General features: G+C 44.1%; 1 protein-coding gene across 25 annotated transcripts in view; it reads right to left on the bottom strand.

The window, feature by feature from the left end:
• The window catches only part of LOC138637428 (titin homolog), a 1,151,517-nt gene that overhangs the window by 1,047,133 nt on the left and 82,011 nt on the right, over nt 1-22,373 (bottom strand). For 23 of the 25 annotated variants that reach the window (XM_069726100.1, XM_069726106.1, XM_069726124.1 and 20 more), the window contains exon 3: nt 4,157-4,198. The exons of the other annotated variants lie outside the window; for them this stretch is intronic. In XM_069726100.1, the coding sequence (XP_069582201.1) occupies nt 4,157-4,198 (42 nt within the window). The remainder of the gene's footprint in view (nt 1-4,156; nt 4,199-22,373) is intronic. 25 annotated transcript variants of the gene reach the window in all.

The raw sequence follows: 22,373 nt of genomic DNA, 5'->3' as shown, positions 1-22,373 counted from the left end.
TATTATTCTCCCAGTGACACCCAAAACCTGATTAGTTGTGACAAGCAGGACGCTGTGGCCTGTTACCCTGCTCTGTGTTTGCAATCATGTAGGAGAAGAACACCGGACAGACGTTTTGAGCAATCAAGGGGGATTTCAAGACATAGACCACTAGCAAACAGCAGGGCATTTCATGTCTGGTCAAAAAAGTGACAAATTGCATTAAGGGGTTTTCTGAAATAATGAATCGGTCTTTTCTTTCTAACAGGCCATTACTATTAAATGAGGTAAAGTAGACTTGCGCTGGAGCGCAGATTACCGCATGCAAGCACAATCCAGGTGACCAGACCATCCGCTGAATACTGGAGGTATCGTACATACACTACCTGTACTGCTCAGCGTGCCTTTTTTTGAGCACAAACAGTTGCTTTTTTACAGGGAATTCCATTTAGGCTGCCGTCACACTATCAGTATTTGATCAGTATTTTACCTCAGTATTTGTAGCCAAAACCAGGAGTGGAACAATCAGAGGAAAAGTATAATAGAAACATATGCACCACTTCTGTATTTATAACCCACTCCTGGTTTTGGCTTACAAATACTGATGTGAAATACTGACCAAATACTGCTAGTGTGACGGCAGCCTTAGAGTGGTTGCCACCGGCCGGGTTAACACTCTATAAGGACTATAGACTTTGCTCGTTTGTTATAAGCTGCAGACACGCTTCTACAAAGGACTAATAATCAAGGCTATTATTAAGGACATATTTGGACTACTTTTGGACATACCACTTGCCAAGCACATGAACTTGGTTGTTCATATTTATTTCCCTGTTTATTAACCCCTCCTTTTTCTCTATTATTCAGCGAAACCACATCAAGGAGAATTATAATCATTCTTTTCCCCTTTATTAACCAAAAAGTTTTTTTTACAGCTTTTTCGTTTCAGCTTCCCACGGGCAGAGTGCAATTAATGTTGATTATTGCGTAATATACACTCCAGTAAGGAATTAATACCCTTATTCCCACAACTTATAATGGGCATAATACAATATTGCTAACAAGTGTGTATATCAGAAAAAATGTGCATTATTTTTATCTGTTACTTTTATGTGTGTATATTCTTTTCCCCTCTTTGGTTTCTTCAGCGCAAGTCTACTTTAACTCATTATTAGACTACACTCGATCCCTTTGTGGTTGGTTTCTTGACCTGCAGCAGCTGTAAACCCCTGTGCACTAGCGCCACTATATCACAGATCATTAATATTAACTCCTCAGGGTCCGAATTCTGACACCTCCACCACTTAATTGCGTAAGAGGTTGAAACTCTTTGTTGTATTCCAAGTAGTGATGAGCGAATGTGCTCGGCTAAGGTGTTATCTGAGCATGCTCGTGTGCTAATCGAGTGACTTCGGCATGCTCGAATAACATGTTTGAGGTCCCGCGCCTGCATGTCTCGCAGTTGTTAGAAACGAAAAGCAATCCATGCAGGTGTTGTGGCTTTTGAACATATTATTCGAGCACTCCGAAGTCACTCAGCACCCTAGTGAGCTGGGATAACACCTTATCCGAGCACGTTCGCTAATCACTAATACCAAGCATTACATTTACTTGGTTCTGTCTGTTCCTGGTAATGCAGCTCAGTTCATCTCATTTAAGGGGAATCTGTCTTTGGGTTTTTGCTATATAATCTAAGAGCAACATGATGTTGGGGCAGAGAACCTGATTCCAGGGATCACTCTAGCTTCAATCAGTGTTTTATCAGCAGGAGATTATTACTGCAGGACTAGATCTCATGTGCAAGTCAGCCAGGCTAATCTATGTAACCCCGCCTCCACAACTGATTAGCAGATTGCTGAAAATGCCAGTGAGTTGCTGGGTGGAGTTATACAGAGCTCAGCCTTCTGAGCACTGCTACATCTATAACAAAGAAGCAAACCGGTATTTTATTAAAGCGATACATCACTGGCATCAGGCTCTTTGTCCCTATATCCTGTTTCTCTCACGCAACATAGTAAAAAATTGCTGACCGATTCCTTTAAATAAATGTGATTGAACTCCAGTGCATGGCACAGTCACAATAATACCACATGTGTACCCAGTAAACCATAAAGAGCTGCTCTGCAGGACTGTTAGGAATTAATCCCTCAACAATGGTGATTCCTAAGAATAAACTATCAATATTACAACACTGAAAAAAAGACATGTATTGAGCTTATTCTGATTTCTTTTTGTTGTTCTTGCTACTTTTTGTTTCTATAAATATCATACTGTGCATTCTTCTCATACTATATAGTTATGAATACTTTATTACATACAGTGATTGGACGCTGTATATGATTCTATATAGATTGAATCATTTAATGGTGGTTATGGGACATTATGATGTTAAAGGGAATCAGTCACCAGGATTTTGCTACCTCATCTGAGAGCAAAAAAAAAAAAAACAAAGACAAAAACATAATGATTACATACCCTGCACTAAATAAATAAATGGCATAGTGCATGAAAATTATATACGATACTTAGTTAACATGTTTTTTTTATCAAAAAAAGTGAAAGCCATGCCACCACGTCATGGTGACCATAATTGGGACAGTCCTAACTCTAATATTAAGAACCTTACTGTTTGTCTAGTGATGTGCATGAGGGTAAGGGCTGAGAAGGACTGGGCCCGACTAGTGGGCGACCACATCAATATAATGCCCAGCTGAAGAAAAGGCAGGCCATGCCATTATATGCACATGATGGAAACAGACTGAGAATGTGGATATAAAATGTGTGAACTGTCCCAGTTACGGTCACCATGGAGTGGTGGGATGGCTTTTAACAATTTTTTATAAAAAAAACATGTTAACTAAGTACCGTATATATTTTCATGCACTATGCTATTTATTTCTTTACTGCAGGGTGTTTAATCTTTATGTTTTTGTCTTTGTATTTTTCTGCTCAGTTGCCAGTGTGACCGTGCGCTTATATGCTGCATGCACACCAGTTTATATCCCAGTTCATACCTTTGGGTTTTTCTCATCTGAGAGCAGCATAATGTAAGAAATGAATCTCCGTCTATTGCCAGTAAGCTGCTTATCAGAGCACAGGGCGTGGTTGGACCAAGGCTCGCGTGCACTGTGGTCCAAGCAGGAATAAGCTGCTAGTGAGAAAACTTTCATTGTATGGCAACTACAGCATACAGCCTAATAAGTGACACATTGCTGAAATCCGTGTCTCAACTGCTACATTATGCTGTCCTCAGATTGCATAGCGAAAACCTGCCCACAGATTCCCTTTAAGAGAGTCTGCCACCCCCAAAACACTAACTAAACCACTTATGTTACATAGTCACATATTTCCTGCCTCAATGCCGCTACTGTGCACTGTCCTGTAGACAGGAGCAAGATTGGAGGGTCAACAATGACACTATGTGAGTTTGGCTGGAGAGTCCATTCAGAGCCACTGATTGAGTCAAGCTATGTCAGTGCTCAGTATACACGTATTTTTTTTCTAGCAAGTAAACATATAAAAGCTATACTATGGTTATGATTTTTACGAGGTACATTTTGGCCTTATGCACACAACCATATTCCAGCTATACAGCGCAAAAATAGGATGCGCATCAGTTAGGGTTCATCTTGTACCATCATAGTAATTTGTTTTCAGACAACGGCAAAAACACATGAATAAATAAAATGATTATGTTTTAATAAACCTTATGAAAAATACTAGGGCAAAAAAGTCATGAGTTGCAAAAGAGTGGAAACCCCCTTTAAATAATTAAATGAGTCATACATTAGATTATAACAGCTGCTGTCACAACTGTAAATGGTCACCCGGGAATATTCTATTTCTGTACTTGTGGATTATAATTTGACAAGTGGGTCTAGTACAGTACGCACTAGAATTTCTAACATCGCCTGCTAGTACTTTGCTTCCATAAGACTGATCTTCTGATATCAATTTGCACAGTTAAATGCTTCGCCAGTTTTGCAGAAAACAAAAAAAGAAAGCGTTAGAATATCTTTGGTAGCTGAGCTGTCAATTTTTGCACACATGCCATGTCATTAGTATCTGTTATCAGTATGCCTACTGAATGTGTATACACTACATAGACAGTGTCAGACACAACTGGCAGGCACAAATGGTTAATAGAACAGAAACACTGCAGGCAGAATGTCTTTACCAGGTGGTAAACAGGGGTCATCACAGTACTGGGAATAGGTGTCTATTGATGATGATAGCAGGACCATTCATGGAGATGATGATAACGGAAAAATAAAGGAAACATGTTAGCACTTTGCCTTAAAAGTTTCATTTTTTTGTAGGATTTTGGTAAGCATTAAGCATTTATATGCTTAGGTATCTATGGTTACGACCACTCATATAGTGACATTTATTTAGTTAGTTGCTAATTGTAATTCTAGTGTCCCTGTGTAACCCCTCTTTTCCCTCTTGGCAGGGATGCCAATTTAAACACCACCCAGGCCACCCTGCAGTGTCCTCTGCTCCCGATACTGTGCACCAGGGCTTGCACATGCCTCACAAATCTCCTGGCAGCGTGCTTACGGTGTGCACGCTCCCTGTCTCTTAAAAAGATTGCGCTCACACTCCCAATGTGTCCCCAGCTGGGAGGCACTTAGACCTTAAGGCACCTCCACCTGTTGGGAGATGCCTGAAAATCAATTGTAGTTAGTCAGCCTGCAAGCTTCTAGCTGGTGATCCAATCTCAGTGCCAGTCCAGGTTAACCTGTACCAGTGCCAGTTCTGTTTTCCTGTTCCCATCCTGTCTGTGTGGTGCCTGAACCTATAACTGCTTTGGCTGTACCTGAATCTGAAACTGCTCTGACGGTGACTGAACCCAAAACTGCTCTGGCAGTATTTGAACTCAAAACTGCTCTGGTGGTACCTGAACCCTGAAACCGCTCCAGCAGTACCTGAATCTGAATCCCACGCTAATAGTACCAGTTCCAGTATCTGTGCCATCTGAATGAGCGCCTACATCTGTATCCTCTGTATCTGCTCTTGCGTTGGAGTCCTAGTCAATTCTACTGTACTGACCAGTGGGAACACCTGCCGTGATACTAAGATCTGTCCTGGAGTAGCACCTGGCATCCACCTTGACCAAAGTCTAAACCCACCATCAGGGGCTCTAGTGAAAACTCTGGTGGTCACTTAGTTACACCCCTCCAGACTCTCCTCAGTCTGTGGCACAGTTGGTCCACGATCCACAAGCGTTACACTTGTGGTGATAACCATGGATACCTGCGCTATTACAATGCCCTGCACATGGGGTAAGCAACATAGTGAATCAGAAGAACTATACTACATTTCTAATTGGAGGTACAGTATTTGCTAATATTATTATTATGACACCTATTACATATTGGCACAGGATCTTGGAGATGGGAGTATGCCATGACAGAGAATTTAATTGCATGACAGAGAATTAAAAGTATTTTACTTTCATGATGTTTATACACTTACTTATGCTACATAAAGAAGTAGCTACCAAACAATCTATGCATTTGTTAAGTACCCATTGGATTTTTACAGTTTAACAGCTCTATAAGAAAGTATTGATATCCTTTAAAGCAGTTATCGTGAAAACGCACAGTACACATTAAACTTCTTTGGTGGGCAATTTACTTTAAGTGGATAATACTCAATTTCTTACCTTCTTTCCAAAAGACTGTAATTTAATTAAGGTTTTCTTAGCAGAGAGGCTTAAACGAAATAGGTTAGCAATTGCACAAAGCATTTTCGAAACCCAGATATTGTCACCAATTAAAATACTGTTAAAAATGCATAGGCTGAATACAAAAATGATCAGCAAGAGTTGACAAAATGGGATAAAGAATATAAATTTAAAATTTATGCACATTTATATGGGTAGTAAAGGAAGAAAATGGTCTTTGAATTTATGTTTAGAAAAACAACATCATTGCATAATAAGGCCTTTCCAATATGTACGTGACTTCCTTGCATGGGATTCCCCTCAATGACATAAATTGGAAAGTAAAGCATTGATAAGCATCAGTTTTCACTGGCAGACTGGACTCATCCATGTATTACATTGGAAGGCCATTCATTTAATTGATTACAAAATTGTCTTTATAATTTCGCTCTACAAAGAAAATGCATAGAAAATTAATTCATCACCAATCAAAATTAGAGATTTAATTGTGGTATCATAAGCCATAGTCAAAATTTAGATTACTGTAAATAAAGGGACTCTGTCAGCACAAAATGACTGTTCAAACCAAGTGCAGGCGCTCAGTGCTTTATGGCGGGGCCAATCATTTATATACACCTTCCCACCTGCTTGGTTTCCCCCAATATCTGCCATTCTTCGTCTCTATGAAGCCAAAACTGTCAATCAAAGAAGGAAAGGAGGAGATAGAAAGTAAATGAGCAGGTGGAAGGTGAATTTAAATGATTGGCCCAGTCGTGACGCGCCGAGCAATGGGAACTTATTTTGAACAGTCATTCTGTGTGGACACAGTCCCTTTAATAAGACAATCCATTTAAGCAAGAGATAGTTTGTGAAGATTGATTGGCAGTTAGTCTTTGATTAGGGTTGGTGGCAATAAGACAGATCAGAAAAAATTAGCTCTAAGGCTATGTGCACACGTTGCAGATTTGCCTGTGCAATTTCCTGCACAGATTCTGCATCTCTTGGCAGAAAATGAATGTAAAATCTGTGCGTTTTTTATGTGGATTTTCATGCGTTTTTTTCATGCGGATTTGTATGCATTTTTGAAAATTAAATAAAGATCTATTATTGAACAAAAAAAGAATTGTGATGTAATTTCTTGTCCAACCTCTTCATTTACATACTGTACTCCATTGAAAAATAATGTTTCCACACACAGAAAGGTAGATAGATAAGAGATAGATAGATAATAAATTGATAGATAGATAATATATATATCTATATATATATATATAGATATATATAGAAAGATAGATAATAGATATATAGATAATAGATAGATAATAGATAGATAGATCTATAAATAGATATATACTGTATGTAGATAGATCTATAGATAGATAGCTCTATAGATATATCTATCTGTAGATCTAGCTATCTATTATCTATCTATCTATCGATCTATCCAATATCTATCTATTTGTCTATCCCATATCTATCTATCTATCTATCTATCTATCTATCTATCTATCTATCTATCTATCTATCTATCTATCTATCTCATATCTATCCCATATCTATCTATCTATCTATCTATCTATCTATCTATCTATCTATCTATCCCATATTTATCTATCTATCTATCTATCCCATATCTATCTATTATTATTATTATTATTTATTTATATAGCGCCATTGATTCCATTGATTGATTCCATCTATCTATCTATCTATCTATCTATCTATCTATCTATCTATCTTATATCTATCTATCTATCTATCAATCTATCTATCTATCCCATATCTATCTATCGATCTATCTATCTATCTATCTATCTATCTATCTATCTATCTATCTATCTATCTATCTATCTATCTATCTATTTATCTATCTATCTATCCCATATCTATCTATCTCATATCTATCCCATATCTATCTATCTATCGATCTATCTATCCCATATTTATCTATCTACAGTATCTATCTCTTATCTATCTATCTATCTATCTATCTATCTATCTATCTATCTATCTATCTATCTATCTATCTATCTATTATCTATCTAGCTACCTATTATCTATCTATCTATCTATCTATCTATCCAATCCATAGATAATACCAAGCCCAATGTTTAGTAATAAACATAATAAAGTGGTTCAAAAAGAGTTAAATAAAGAAATAAACACACACAAAATCTGGGTTAGGCTGGGACCACACTTGCACCTCAAAACCCGACACTGCCGCCGGCACTCAGGACTGGAGCGTTCAGCTACATAGAAATACATGCAGCCGCACGCTCTGTGTTGTGAATTCTGTGGCCAAGCTCCCTCCTGTGGTCGAGAGTGGTACTTCGGCTGGTTCTGTCTATGAGCTTCCTTTGGTGGATGAGAGTGGTACTGCGGCTTCTGAGTTTCCTTCCTCAGGTGATGAGGTTAAGTCGTTAGGTGCTGCTCTATTTAACTCCACCTGGTGCTTTGATCCTGGCCTCCAGTCAATGTTCTAGTATTGGTCTTGCTTCCTCCTGGATCGTTCCTGTGGCCTGTCTATCCTGCATAAGCTAAGTTTTGCTTGTGTTATTTTTGTTTGCTATTTTTTCTGTCCAGCTTGCTATATTGGTTTTTCTTGCTTGCTGGAAGCTCTGAGACGCAGAGGGAGCACCTCCGTACCGTTAGTCGGTGCGGAGGGTCTTTTTGCCCCTCTGCGTGGTTGTTTGTAGGTTTTTGTGTTGACCGCAAAGCTTCTTTCCTATCCTCGGTCTATTCAGTAAGTCGGGCCTCACTTTGCTAAATCTATTTCATCTCTGTGTTTGTATTTTCATCTTACTCACAGTCATTATATGTGGGGGGCTGCCTTTTCCTTTGGGGAATTTCTCTGAGGCAAGGTAGGCTTATTTTTCTATCTTCAGGGCTAGTTAGTTTCTCAGGCTGTGCCGAGTTGCATAGGGAGCGTTAGGCGCAATCCACAGCTACCTCTAGTGTGGTATGTTAGGATTAGGGATTGCGGTCAGCAGAGTTCCCACGTCTCAGAGCTCGTTGTTTGTTTTTGGTAATTGTCAGGTCACTTTGTGTGCTCTGAACTTCAATGTCCATTGTGGTTCTGAATTACCTGTTCATAACAGTACTGGAGGCCCAAAGTACTAATGCTTCTCAATAGAGGGAAAAGAGAAGTTCTGAGACCATTTTTTTTTCTTTGCACTGTGTTCTGTCTTTCTTTTCCCCTTTACATCAGGGTGGTTCAGAACACAGGTGTGGACATGGACATTCAAGGTCTGTTCTCTTTGATGGATAATCTCGCTATAAATGTATAGAATATTCAAGATTTAGTGGTTCAGAATCCTATGTGTTAGGAGTCGAGTTTCCTCTGCTGCACAGGGGGAATCTCGATCTGTCTCCGCTGCTGTCTCCCATTCTCCTCCAGCCGCAGTGGAGTCTGCTCAGCAGGGACGTCGCTCCCAGTGTCTTGCTCGCTCTCACTCTGTACAGAGAGTTACTGCTGCTTCTTCAGCTCCTGCCATTAAAGTCAGTGCTGGTCAGCGGCGAGCGGACTTCCCTGGGACTAAGTCCTTGTTTGCGCACACTGAGCATGCCCACAGCAAGATCTCCCGTTGGAGATCGAGGGTCATGTGCTCTGGCTCTGCAGCGCATTCCATTGGTCCTCTTGGCAGGTCTTGGAAGGGCAAAGTTTCTGTGGCCACTTCCTGTCCTGCAATTATATAAACTGCGCATGACCGCACGGCCATGCGCTAGTGTACAATTGAATACGTGTGTTTGTTGTGAGTGCAAGTCGTTCATTAAATACCCCTACCCTATTGTATGACTGTTCGCGTATGGAGTATGGCTGCTATCTAGCGCCTGACAAATCACTCAACGTGTCACACACGTATCAGCGTCTATTGCTGTGACCGCCAGTGCGGCGCCACGTGCCAGTAGTGCGCTTCCTGACCCACGTCTGGGTGTTTAGTGGTGCCTACCAGCACGGCACAGTTCGCACTTCGGTGCTCTAATTATAAGAGTTGCCTAACACACCCTGTTGCGGTGTTGTGCCAGCAAGGGTCTAATCGGACTTCAATCCTAGTTGGGGTTAAGTTCGCTGACTGCTTGCTCGCCTTCTATGTGCGGTACTGTGACCCTGTGACGCAACAGAATTGCTTCCTTCACGTTGGGTGAAGTTTAACCCACGCGAGTATACTTATGAGTACCGCCATATAGTCCGTCATTACTCAGCAGCAGGTTCCATCTCTGCACGGTGGACCCCGGGCTACGAACGCACCGTACACTATCAGTCTTATTATTTGGTGCGTTCCGCTAGCCCTAACATTACACTAGCGCCAGGGTCTGGCTAGTGATGACGGACAAACAGCAATCCCTGCGGTATATACAGCAGCTGGAGGGTAGGTTGGCGGCTCTCGAGAGCGCAACCTCAGCTGTGGATGTTACCGCAGTTGCTGTACAGGCTGCCAGCGTGGCTGCAGCAACTTTGTCCATTGCCACCCCTGTTCCGACATTTTCTCGCCTCCCGCTGCCAGAAAAATTTTCTGGTAATAGCAAATTTTGTAGGGGATTCGTGAGTCAGTGCTCTATTCATCTCGAGCTTCTGGCTGCACGTTTCCCCACAGAGCGGGCTAAGGTGGGATTTATTGTGTCTCTATTGTCGGACAGGGCGTTGGAATGGGCTATGCCACTGTGGGAGCGTGGCGATCATGTGGTGCAGAGTGCTCCTCTGTTTTTGAGCACTTTAAAACAGGTCTTTTTAGGACCTCAAGTCACCCATGACACTGCGCTCCAACTGCTGGCATTAACTCAGGGTGAGTCCTTGGTCAGTCATTTTGCCGTCCAATTCCGCACTTTAGCATCTGAGCTGGAATGGTCGGATAAAGCTCTTATCCCCATATTTTGGAGGGGCTTGGCTGACCATGTAAAGGACGCTCTGGCCACTAGGGAGATTCCTGCCACACTGGAGGAGTTAATAACAGTCTCCACTCGAATTGACCTCCGTTTTAACGAGCGGAGGTTAGAGCGAGCCCAGTGTAGGCAGAGGTTTCGGCTGGCTCCTACTTTCGCCAAACCTCTGGAATCTCCGGTCCTGGTTCCTGAGTCACATGAGGCCAGGGAAGTGTCACAAGCGGGACCTAAGTCCCGGACCGCTTGTGCACTCAGGGTCTGTCATGTTTGCCAGCAGTCTGGACATTTAGCCACCAGATGTCCTCAGCGGTCGAGGAAACGTCAGCGTCTAGTGGACGTAGGTGGAGGTACACTAGACACGGCAATGTTTGCCTCTAAATTGTCCTTTAAGGGGACAATTACTATAGGCTCATTCTCCCACTCGGTAGAGCTCTGCGTGGATTCTGGGGCGGAGGGCAATTTTATGTCTTCTGCCTTCGCCCAATGCCACGCAATACCTCTGGTTATGCTAGCTCAACCTGTAACGGTACGAGTGGTGAATGGGTCGACTCTGCCCTCACAGATAACTCACCAGACCATCCCTTTTACTCTGTCCATGTCGCCATCTCATCAGGAGATTATTTCCCTGCTCGTCATTCCAGAGGGAATTGATGAAGTCCTGTTTGGAATACCTTGGCTACGGTACCACTCTCCTCATATCGAGTGGTCCTCAGGCAGAATTCTGGGATGGGGTGAATCTTGTGGGGGTAGGTGTCAGAGGGAGTGTGTTCAGGTAGCTACAACTGAGGTACCCGCAGATCTTTCCTCTCTCCCCAAGCAGTATTGGTCGTATGCAGACGTATTCTCCAAAACGGCGGCGGAGACCCTTCCGCCCCATCGCCCCAATGACTGTCATATTGACCTCTTGCCTGGTGCTGAGCCTCCCCGGGGTCGAGTCTATCCGCTATCTCTCCCGGAGATGGAGGCAATGTCACAGTACATCCAGGAAAATCTGGCAAGAGGGTTCATCAGGAAGTCAGTGTCACCTGCTGGGGCAGGGTTCTTCTTCGTGCAGAAGAAGAGTGGGGAATTGCGTCCATGCATAGACTACAGGGGTCTTAACGCCATCACCGTTAAGAATAAATACCCTTTGCCTTTGATATCTGAACTGTTCGATAGGCTTCGGGGAGCAAGGGTATTTACTAAATTAGATCTGCGGGGTGCTTACAACCTGATTCGCATCCGTGAGGGGGACGAATGGAAGACGGCTTTTAACACCAGGGAAGGGCACTATGAATATCTGGTGATGCCCTTTGGGCTCTGTAATGCCCCAGCCGTTTTCAAAGACTTTGTGAACGATATCTTCCGGGATATGCTTTCCACCTCGGTCGTAGTCTATCTGGATGATATTCTCATCTACTCTCCAGATATTGACTCCCACCGGAGAGATGTTTGCAAAGTCTTCGACCTCCTACGGGCAAACTCCCTCTATGCCAAGTTGGAGAAGTGTATGTTTGAGCAGGAGTCCTTACCTTTCCTAGGCTACATCATCTCAGCCCAGGGATTGGCTATGGATCCTGCCAAACTACAGGCTGTGATGGACTGGCAGGAACCCCACTCTCTTAAAGCGGTGCAGCGCTTTATGGGGTTCATCAATTATTATCGCCAGTTCATCCCGCATTTCACAACTTTGGTAGCTCCCTTGGTTGCCCTCACCAAGAAGGGGGCGAATCCCAAATTGTGGTCTGAGGAGGTCTCCAAGGCTTTTATCTCTATAAAGTCATACTTCGCTAGCGCTCCCATTCTTCATCGCCCCGATGTTGATAAGCCATTTATCATGGAGGTGGATGCCTCTTCTGTTGGTGCTGGAGCAGTCCTCTTCCAAAAGGATGCTCAAGGTCGGAAGCATCCTTGCTTCTTTTTCTCCAAGACCTTCGCACCAGCAGAGAGGAATTATTCCATCGGGGACAGGGAGTTGCTAGCCATGAAGTTGGCTTTCTCGAAGTGGAGACATCTCTTGGAGGGAGCACGTTTTCCCTTCCAAGTCTTCACAGATCACAAAAATTTGGTGTATCTGCAGACAGCTCAGCGGTTAAATTCTCGCCAGGCCAGATGGTCCTTGTTCTTCTCCCGGTTTCATTTCACCCTCCATTTCCTTTCTGGGGAGAAGAACATTCGGGCTGACGCTCTCTCTCGCTCTGTTGTGTCATCTGCGGAGGAGGAGGAGGAGCCTCGGCTTATTGTCCCCACCGAGAGTTTGAGAACCGTGGCCCCGGTTTCGCTGGAGTCTGTGCCCCCGGGCAAGACTTTTGTTCCATCTAGTTTGCGACCGGAGGTTCTCTCTTGGGCGCACTCGTCCAGGGTGGGTGGACATTTTGGTACTAAAAGGACATCAGAGTTACTGGCGAGGACATACTGGTGGCCGCATATGGCTTGTGATGTCGCGGAGTACGTTCGGGCGTGTGTCTCTTGCACCAGGAACAAGACTCCTCGGCAACGGCCAGCTGGGTTGCTTTATCCTCTGCCCGTGGCTGACATGCCCTGGGAGATGGTCAGGATGGACTTTGTGGTTGGCTTACCCAAGTCTCGTAATTGCACCATTATCTGGGTGATCACCGATCATTTTTCCAAAATGGTGCATTTGGTGCCTCTTCCACGGCTACCATCTGCACGGGCGTTGGCTGTCTTGTTTATCAAGCATATCTTTCGCTTACACGGTATGCCAGACAAAATTGTTAGTGACCGGGGTCCCCAGTTTGCGACTCGATTCTGGAGGGAGCTATGTCGTCTACTCAGTATTGAGTTAAATCTCTCTTCGGCATATCATCCCGAGACGAATGGGTTGGTAGAAAGGGCCAACCAGACCTTGGTCACATATCTGCGACATTTTGTTTCTGCCAGACAGGATGACTGGGCATCCTTGATACCGTGGGCAGAGTTTGCACTTAACAATGCCGTAGCCGACTCTACCGGTCAGACTCCATTCCTCTTAAATTACGGCCAGCATCCGCGTGTTCCTGTGCCCATGCCTGTGTCTTCCGCTGATCCCAGGGTGGCTGACTGGGCTGTGGAGGCACGGGACATTTGGGATCACACGCAGGATGCCATTCGGGCCTCCAAGGAGAGAATGAGGTCCTCCGCCAATGTTCATCGGCGCCCCGCTCCGACTTTTGCCCCTGGCGACTTGGTGTGGCTCTCCGCCCGTAACATCAGGCTGCGAGTTGAGTCCACTAAGTTTGCTCCTCGCTACTTGGGTCCTTTCAAGGTTCTCGAACAGGTTAATCCTGTGGTCTACCACCTGGCTCTTCCTCCACGCTTGGGTATCACCGACACCTTTCATGTGTCCCTCTTGAAATCCGTATACATGTCCCGGTTTTCCGAGTTATCTGCCGGGACATCGGGTTCGTCTACGGACGATTACGAGGTGAACGCTATTTTGGGGTGCAAGGTGGTACGCGGCAAAAAGTTTTATTTGGTGGATTGGAAGGGTTATGGTCCAGAGGACAGGTCTTGGGAGCCTGCTGAAAACATTCGGGCCCCACAGCTCATTGCTGCCTTCGAGCGTAGCGAGGCCCAAGGAGGGGGGTCCCTAGGAGGGGGAGTAATGTTAGGAGTCGAGTTTCCTCTGCTGCACAGGGGGAATCTCGATCCATCTCCGCTGCGGTCTCCCATTCTCCTCCAGCCGCAGTGGAGTCTGCTCAGCAGGGACGTCGCTCCCAGTGTCTTGCTCGCTCTCACTCTGTACAGAGAGTTACTGCTGCTTCTTCAGCTCCTGCCATTAAAGTCAGTGCTGGTCAGCGGCGAGCGGACTTCCCTGGGACTAAGTCCTTATTTGCGCACACTGAGCATGCCCACAGCAAGATCTCCCGTTGGAGATCGAGGGTCATGTGCTCTGGCTCTGCAGCGCATTCCATTGGTCCTCTTGGCAGGTCTTGGAAGGGCAAAGTTTCTGTGGCCACTTCCTGTCCTGCAATTATATAAACTGCGCATGACCGCACGGCCATGCGCTAGTGTACAATTGAATACGTGTGTTTGTTGTGAGTGCAAGTCATTCTTTAAATACCCCTACCCTATTGTATGACTGTTCGCGTATGGAGTATGGCTGCTATCTAGCGCCCGACAAATCACTCAACGTGTCACACACGTATCAGCGTCTATTGCTGTGACCGCCAGTGCGGCGCCACGCGCCAGTAGTGCGCTTCCTGACCCACGTCTGGGTGCTTAGTGGTGCCTGCCAGCACGGCACAGTTCGCACTTCGGTGCTCTAATTATAAGAGTTGCCTAACACACCCTGTTGCGGTGTTGTGCCAGCAAGGGTCTAATCGGACTTCAATCCTAGTTGGGGTTAAGTTCGCTGACTGCTTGCTCGCCTTCTATGTGCGGTACCGCGACCCTGTGACGCAACAGAATCGCTTCCCTCACGTTGGGTGAAGTTTAACCCACGCGAGTATACTTATGAGTACCGCCATATAGTCCGTCATTACTCAGCAGCAGGTTCCATCTCTGCACGGTGGACCCCGGGCTACGAACGCACCGTACACTATCAGTCTTATTATTTGGTGCGTTCCGCTAGCCCTAACACTATGTTAGAACCTAAAATTCCTATTCCTGAGTTATTTTCTGGAAATAGAGGCCTTGGACACATATCTCTATGGATTTTATTTCGGATCTCCCCGTCTCTCAAAGAATGTCGGTCATTTGGGTGGTTTGTGATCGCTTCTCTAAGATGGTCCATTTGGTGCCCTTGTCTAAATTGCTTTCCTCCTCTGATTTGGTGCCATTGTTCTTCCAGCATGTGGTTCGTTTACATGGCATTCCAGAGAACATCATTTCTGACAGAGCTTCCCAGTTTGTTTCGAGGTTTTGGCGAGCCTTTTGTGCTAGGATGGGCATTGATTTGTCTTTTTCCTCGGCTTTCCATCCTCAGACAAATGGCCAGACTGAACGAACCAATCAGACCTTGGAAACATATCTGAGATGTTTTGTTTCTGCTGATCAGGATGATTGGGTGTCCTTTTTGCCTTTGGCTGAGTTTGCCCTTAATAATCGGGCCAGCTCGGCTACTTTGGTTTCGCCGTTTTTCTGCAATTCTGGGTTCCACCCTCGTTTCTCTTCAGGGCAGGTTGAGTCTTCGGACTGTCCTGGTGTGGATACTGTGGTGGATAGGTTGCAGCAGATTTGGACTCATGTAGTGGACAATCAGACTTTGTCCCAGGAGAAGACTCAAGGTTTCGCTAACCGCAGGCGCTGTGTGGGTCCCCGACTTGTTGGGGATTTGGTTTGGTTGTCATCTCGTTATATTCCTATGAAGGTTTCCTCTCCTAAATTTAAGCCTCGTTTCATTGGTCCATATAGGATTTCTGAGGTTCTTTTCGTTTGACTCTTCCAGCTTCTTTTTCCATCCATAATGTGTTCCATAGGTCATTGCTGCGGAGATACGTGGCACCTGTGGTTCCATCTATTGATCCTCCTGCTCCGGTTTTGGTTGAAGGGGAATTGGAGTATATAGTGGAGAAGATTTTGGATTCTGGTTTTCGAGACGGAAACTCCAGTATCTGGTTAAGTGGAAAGGTTATGGCCAGGAAGATAATTCCTGGGTCTTTGCCTCTGATGTCCATGCTGCCGATCTGGTTCGTGCCTTTCATGTGGCTCATCCTGGTCGGCCTGGGGGCTCTGGTGAGGGTTCGGTGACCTCTCCTCAAGGGGGGGGAACTGTTGTGAATTCTGTGGCCAAGCTCCCTCCTGTGGTCGAGAGTGGTACTTCGGCTGGTTCTGTCTATGAGCTTCCTTTGGTGGATGAGAGTGGTACTGCGGCTTCTGAGTTTCCTTCCTCAGGTGATGAGGTTAAGTCGTTAGGTGCTGCTCTATTTAACTCCACCTGGTGCTTTGATCCTGGCCTCCAGTCAATGTTCTAGTATTGGTCTTGCTTCCTCCTGGATCGTTCCTGTGGCCTGTCTATCCTGCATAAGCTAAGTTTTGCTTGTGTTATTTTTGTTTGCTATTTTTTCTGTCCAGCTTGCTATATTGGTTTTTCTTGCTTGCTGGAAGCTCTGAGACGCAGAGGGAGCACCTCCGTACCGTTAGTCGGTGCGGAGGGTCTTTTTGCCCCTCTGCGTGGTTGTTTGTAGGTTTTTGTGTTGACCGCAAAGCTTCTTTCCTATCCTCGGTCTATTCAGTAAGTCGGGCCTCACTTTGCTAAATCTATTTCATCTCTGTGTTTGTATTTTCATCTTACTCACAGTCATTATATGTGGGGGGCTGCCTTTTCCTTTGGGGAATTTCTCTGAGGCAAGGTAGGCTTATTTTTCTATCTTCAGGGCTAGTTAGTTTCTCAGGCTGTGCCGAGTTGCATAGGGAGCGTTAGGCGCAATCCACGGCTACCTCTAGTGTGGTGTGTTAGGATTAGGGATTGCGGTCAGCAGAGTTCCCACGTCTCAGAGCTCGTCCTTTGTTTTTGGTAATTGTCAGGTCACTTTGTGTGCTCTGAACTTCAATGTCCATTGTGGTTCTGAATTACCTGTTCATAACAGCTCTGGTCCCAAGTGCCAGTGGCAGTGCCGAATATTGATGTGAGATACTTGTGCAAGTTTCTCAGAAGTGTGACCACAGCCTTAAACACAATATCTGTTTAATTTATTAAAAAATTGAAAAAAAATGGTGAGGGCTCCTGAGCAATTTTCTGCACCAGAGAGTGAAAGCCAGCAACTAGGGGCCGATGTTTATAGTCTGGGAAGGGGTTAATACCCATGGATCTTCCCAGGCTATAAATATCAGCCCGCAGCTGTATATTTAGCTTTTATTTGCTATTAAATAGGGGGACTCTTCCAAAAAAATGACGTGGGGTCAGCTATAATTAATAGCCAGAAAAGACTATGTAGACAGCTGCGGGCTGATATTTAAACACCAGCACTCATCTGCCCCATTAATGGCACATCTGTAAGATGCGCCAATTCCGGCAATTAGCCTCTCTCTTCCCGCTGCCCTCTAGCAGTGGCATATGGGGTAATAGGGGATTAATGTCACCTTTAAATTGTAAGGTGACATCAAGACGGCTTAGTAACGGAGAGGCGTCAATAAGACACCTATCCATTACTAATCCTATAGTTGTTAATGGGTTAAAGAAAAACACACATGCAGAATAAAGTATTTTAATGAAATAAAACACTACAGAGTTTTGCCATCTTTATTTTTCTGCCAATCCAAATGATGCCCTTGATCTCCTGCAAAAAAGAAAAATTAATAAACCAGCACAAATACTCCCTGGCCCGACGGAGTCCATTCAATAACGAGTGTCCAACGACGATCTCCCTTATAGAGCTGTCACATCATAAGATGTGACAGCTCTATATTTTCCTCCAGAGACAAACTGACAGGAGACAATGGCACCTGCAGTGTTATCACTGAGGGTTCAATGCCCTCTCTCTTTACGGCACTGCTGCGTGAGAATTTTGCGGTGCCGCAAGTGACAGTATGAACTATACTGTACTCACAGCTGCGGAAGGATACAGTGCAGAAGGATACCTTCCATTATGGCATCCTGGAACCCCTGGAGAGTGGTCGCATCTGCTGATATGACAGCCCTCCACAGGAGATCGTCGTGGGACACTCGTTATTAAATGGCTTACATCAGATCAGTGAGTATACTGTTGGTTTATTATTTTAATTTTTTTAAAGGTGATCGAGGACTTTGGGGATTAGCTGTATGGTGAGTATGTACTGTATGTTGTATGTACTGTATCTACTTTATGTTTATATGTGTGTATGTGTTGTTGTTTTTTTGTTTTTTTACACTTGAACACAGTAGCCGGATGTTGGGATTACTACTGTCCCATCATCTGGCTACCTGTTACTGTAGCAGGCATAGCCGGATGGGACTAGTAGTCCCATCGGACGATGCCTGCCTACACACAGACACACAAACAGCCCCACAACACATATATGTTTATATGTGTGTATGTGTTGTTGTTTTTTTGTTTTTTTACACTTGAACACAGTAGCCGGATGATGGGATTACTACTGTCCCATCATCTGGCTACCTGTTACTGTAGCAGGCATAGCCGGATGGGACTAGTAGTCCCATCGGACGATGCCTGCCTACACACAGACACACACACAGCCCTGCACACACACATACAGCCCCACACAGCCCCGCACACCAACGCACACACACACAAAGCCCCGCAGACCCCTGCACAGCCCGCGCAGACTCAAACACACCCCCACACACAGAAACACACAGCCCTGCAGACCCCCGCACAGCCCTGAAGACCCCCGCCGACCCCCACAGACACACACACACAGATACACACAAACACGCAGACACACACAGATGCACACAAACACCCGCACACAGCCCCGTACATCTTCTCCGCACACACAGTCTCCGCCCACACATACAATATCACACGGTCTCCACCCACACATTTTTCCCTCTCCCGATCTGCAGCGTTTCTCATTTGCACATCTGCAGCAAATCCACAGATCTTTTTTAACCATGCAGTTTTGCTGCAGATTGGCCTGACACAATGGAAGTCAATGTGTGCAGAAATGCTGCAGATCCGCAAAAAGGATTGACATACTGGGGAAAAAATTCTGCAATTCTGCACATTTATTTCCGCAGCATGTGCACACCTGACGCTATGGAGTCTATGTCTAGAGATCACCTTGCTGAGCATGTCTGTGATGTGGCGTCTTCCTATTGGTGGATTCCATCAGCTGCTCTGGTGATGTGGCAGCTCCAGATTGGTCCACGGGCAAGGTCCTGTCCGACTGGACATATGCCTAGTGTATAAAAGGCTCCCAGGGGCGCACGCCAGTGCGCTATTATCATTTATGTGTGGATACTGACAGTGGATACTCTACCACTCTGTCTGCATGTGTTGTGTGTCTGTCTAGCTTTGGGACTGTACACGTAGGCAGGCAGCTAGTGTCAATGTGTACAATTAGCCATTGGCTTAGCATCTGATTCCTACATGTGTGCGGTTAGCATAGTAGAGTTCCATAGCAAGCACAACCCTTGTCAGGGTATTAAGCTGAGAGCATCTTTTCCATTTCTGTGTGCGAGTGACACAGCTCAGTTGCAGAGCATCTCTTTCATTTCTGTGTGTGAGTGACACAGTTCAGTTGCAGAGCAGCTCTTTTGTTACTGTGTGCAAGTGACACAGTCCAGTTGCAGAGCAGCTTTTTCATTTCTGTGTGCGAGTGACATGGGTCTGTTGCAGTGCAAGGTCAGTCCATGGCCATGTTCAGTGACGCCTAACTGGACACAGCACTCAGTACTTGTTTGTGCTGTTCTCCTCTGTGGAGTGACAGAGATTGGAACTCAATCTCCTGTTCACACTGAGTGGCATTTAGCTCTGTGTGTACAAGCAATTGCTCGCTGTGTGTTCTGTCATTGTCCTCTTGCAGCAGTTATTCATCTCTGCACGGTGGAGGCGGGGTTGCGATTGCACTTTATTATTAATTTTATTTAGTGTAATCCGCCAACTCTAACACAGTGCTTCTTCATCTTGTCAGGTGTTTCCATGCTTTAAGACAAATACATAAGATTTGTGCAAAGACTCAATATTTATAGTTTTGTTATTTTTCTAGATTCAGCAACTTGCCCAGGCATGCTGGGTATCAGTCTCTGGACCACATTCTTATTGATGGAAATGTATTGATGCCTGATCAGTGATTGGCGTTTACATAATTTCTGCGTTTTTTTTTTACTACCTACTTTTTGAGGTTTTCAACGGATTGAGGTCTAGGAAGTTTTCTTGCCATGGATCCAAAATTTCAATGTTTTGTTCACCAAGCCACTTCGTTATCTGTTTTATTGTGACAAGGTGCTCCTTCTTGCTGGAAAATTCAGTGCTCATCTCCAAATTGCTAATGTAAAGTTGGTCGAAGTTGCTCTTGAAGGAAGTTTAGATGCCATCTATGGTAGTGTTCTTTGGCAAAAATCCTTCTTCCAGAAGTGCCAAAAAGTCTCCTCAAAGAAAATAACATTACCCAAGTCCTCTACATTCAATCTCTGTTTTTGCTGCAAAGTTATTTTCTCTGATCAAGCCTCTTTGAGACTGTTTAGGACATCTGTAAGAATGATTGTGTACAGAAGAAAATATGAGCTCTACTTTGAGTCCTGTGTCATGCCTATGAAGTCTCCTGAGACTATTCATGTGTGGAATGGTTTTCATCAAAGAGAGTGGATCCTTTCACAATTTTTCCTAAGAACACTGCCATGACTAAAGAATTGTGCCTAATAAAAACGGGAGCATTTTATTAAGTGAAATTGAATGAATTCTACTAGAATTTTACAAAAATTTGGTTTCACCAAAAAGCAGATTTTTTGCTACCTCATAAATTCATGAAGGTTGTTGATTACTGGCCACTATTTTGCTGAACTGTAAAGGGCCATAAGATTAAGATAAAAAAAACTTTACTCACCTTAACGCTCAATTCTCCAATCGCTTTCTGGTTTTCACCATCAACGATCCTCGTTGCACCTTCTTACTATTGATGCAATCGTAAAAATACTTGGTCCTCTTCAGGCTAGGTGGGTACTTCCGGCTTTGATACAGTCTAGGATGTTTCTGCAGAAGTGCACATAAGGTCACTCTGTCATGATGTCATGACATGTGCCACAACCTGAAGCGCACATTTTCAGAACTACGCAGGGCCTCGTTAAGGCCAGAAGTACCGGCCAAGCTTTAGGAAGCCCAGGATATGTTTGCTTGTGGTGGTGATAAGAAGATGCAATGAGGGCTGGACAGATGATGGTGCAGAGTAAAGGGGCCTGACAGGCAAACGATATGGAGGTGTGGTTTACTCTAAAATGCTCTTGCATTTCAGGGAAAGCATAGTTTGAAAAGTCATCTGGGAAGGGAGAGATCTGACTAGTCCTATGCAGGCCCCATCTGGCTTCTCCTTGCTTTGCACCAGTTTATTGATAGTTTCTTCCAGGAGGAGAAAAGCCAGCAAGGAGCCACATCAGATCAATCACGTACCTCGTCATCCTTTCAAACTATGTTTTCTCTGAAACACCACAGTGTTTCAGAATAAACCATACCTGCTGCAATCATACAGTCACACAGCCGGGATTTGAATAATGATGCCATTGGTAGGGACAGCATGAATCCAATGACAGGTTCTCTTTAAGCTGGTAAAAGCTTACTGATGCTAATAAATGGCATTGTAGTTATATTAGCTTTATTTCCATATCTACAGTACCATCAAATTAAACACATGATGTATGAGGAATTGAATAATGAACGGCATGCATTAGTAGCAAACATTAAATAGAGTGAACACTAAATACAAATTTACATTTTATTATCTGAATATGAATAAGGAAATGAGAATGGCAGAAACTTTATTACATTTTCTGCTGAAATTAATCCTACCGTCAAATTTGAGAAAGGCAGGAGCTTTCCTATGAATAGGTATAATGAACTACAAGCCTGCTATTAAAGTAATGGTAATGCTGATTAATGGGGAATCAACTGAAGATTATATTTTGTAATTAACTATTTATTATAAAATTATAGCTGTCTGAAATTAAAATGTGTTTTGAAATGGATGATATTTCTCTGTACAAGTAATTGTATTTCTTTTACTGAAGACATTAGCTATAGCTAAGAATGAGTATTATGTTTTATCAAATTATTTTACAATAATAAAATTATGCAAAAAATGTAATGTAGGGGTATCAGTCACTGATTATTAATACATCATTGTAGTTCTAATGTCACAAATCATTGATAGGTTGATTGGGCTATTTTACAAAGTGATAGTTGTTAATCTGTTTTGTTTTTCTCTTTTATTTAGCTTGATTATTGGTATTTGTAAATTTTTACATTTGTGACCAGTCCACTACTGTATATTT

This window comes from Ranitomeya imitator, chromosome 5 (genome assembly GCF_032444005.1).
Source record: "Ranitomeya imitator isolate aRanImi1 chromosome 5, aRanImi1.pri, whole genome shotgun sequence".
Lineage (NCBI taxonomy): Eukaryota > Metazoa > Chordata > Amphibia > Anura > Dendrobatidae > Ranitomeya > Ranitomeya imitator.
Note: the sequence above shows the minus strand (reverse complement) of the source record. Positions and strands in the feature narration are given on the sequence as shown.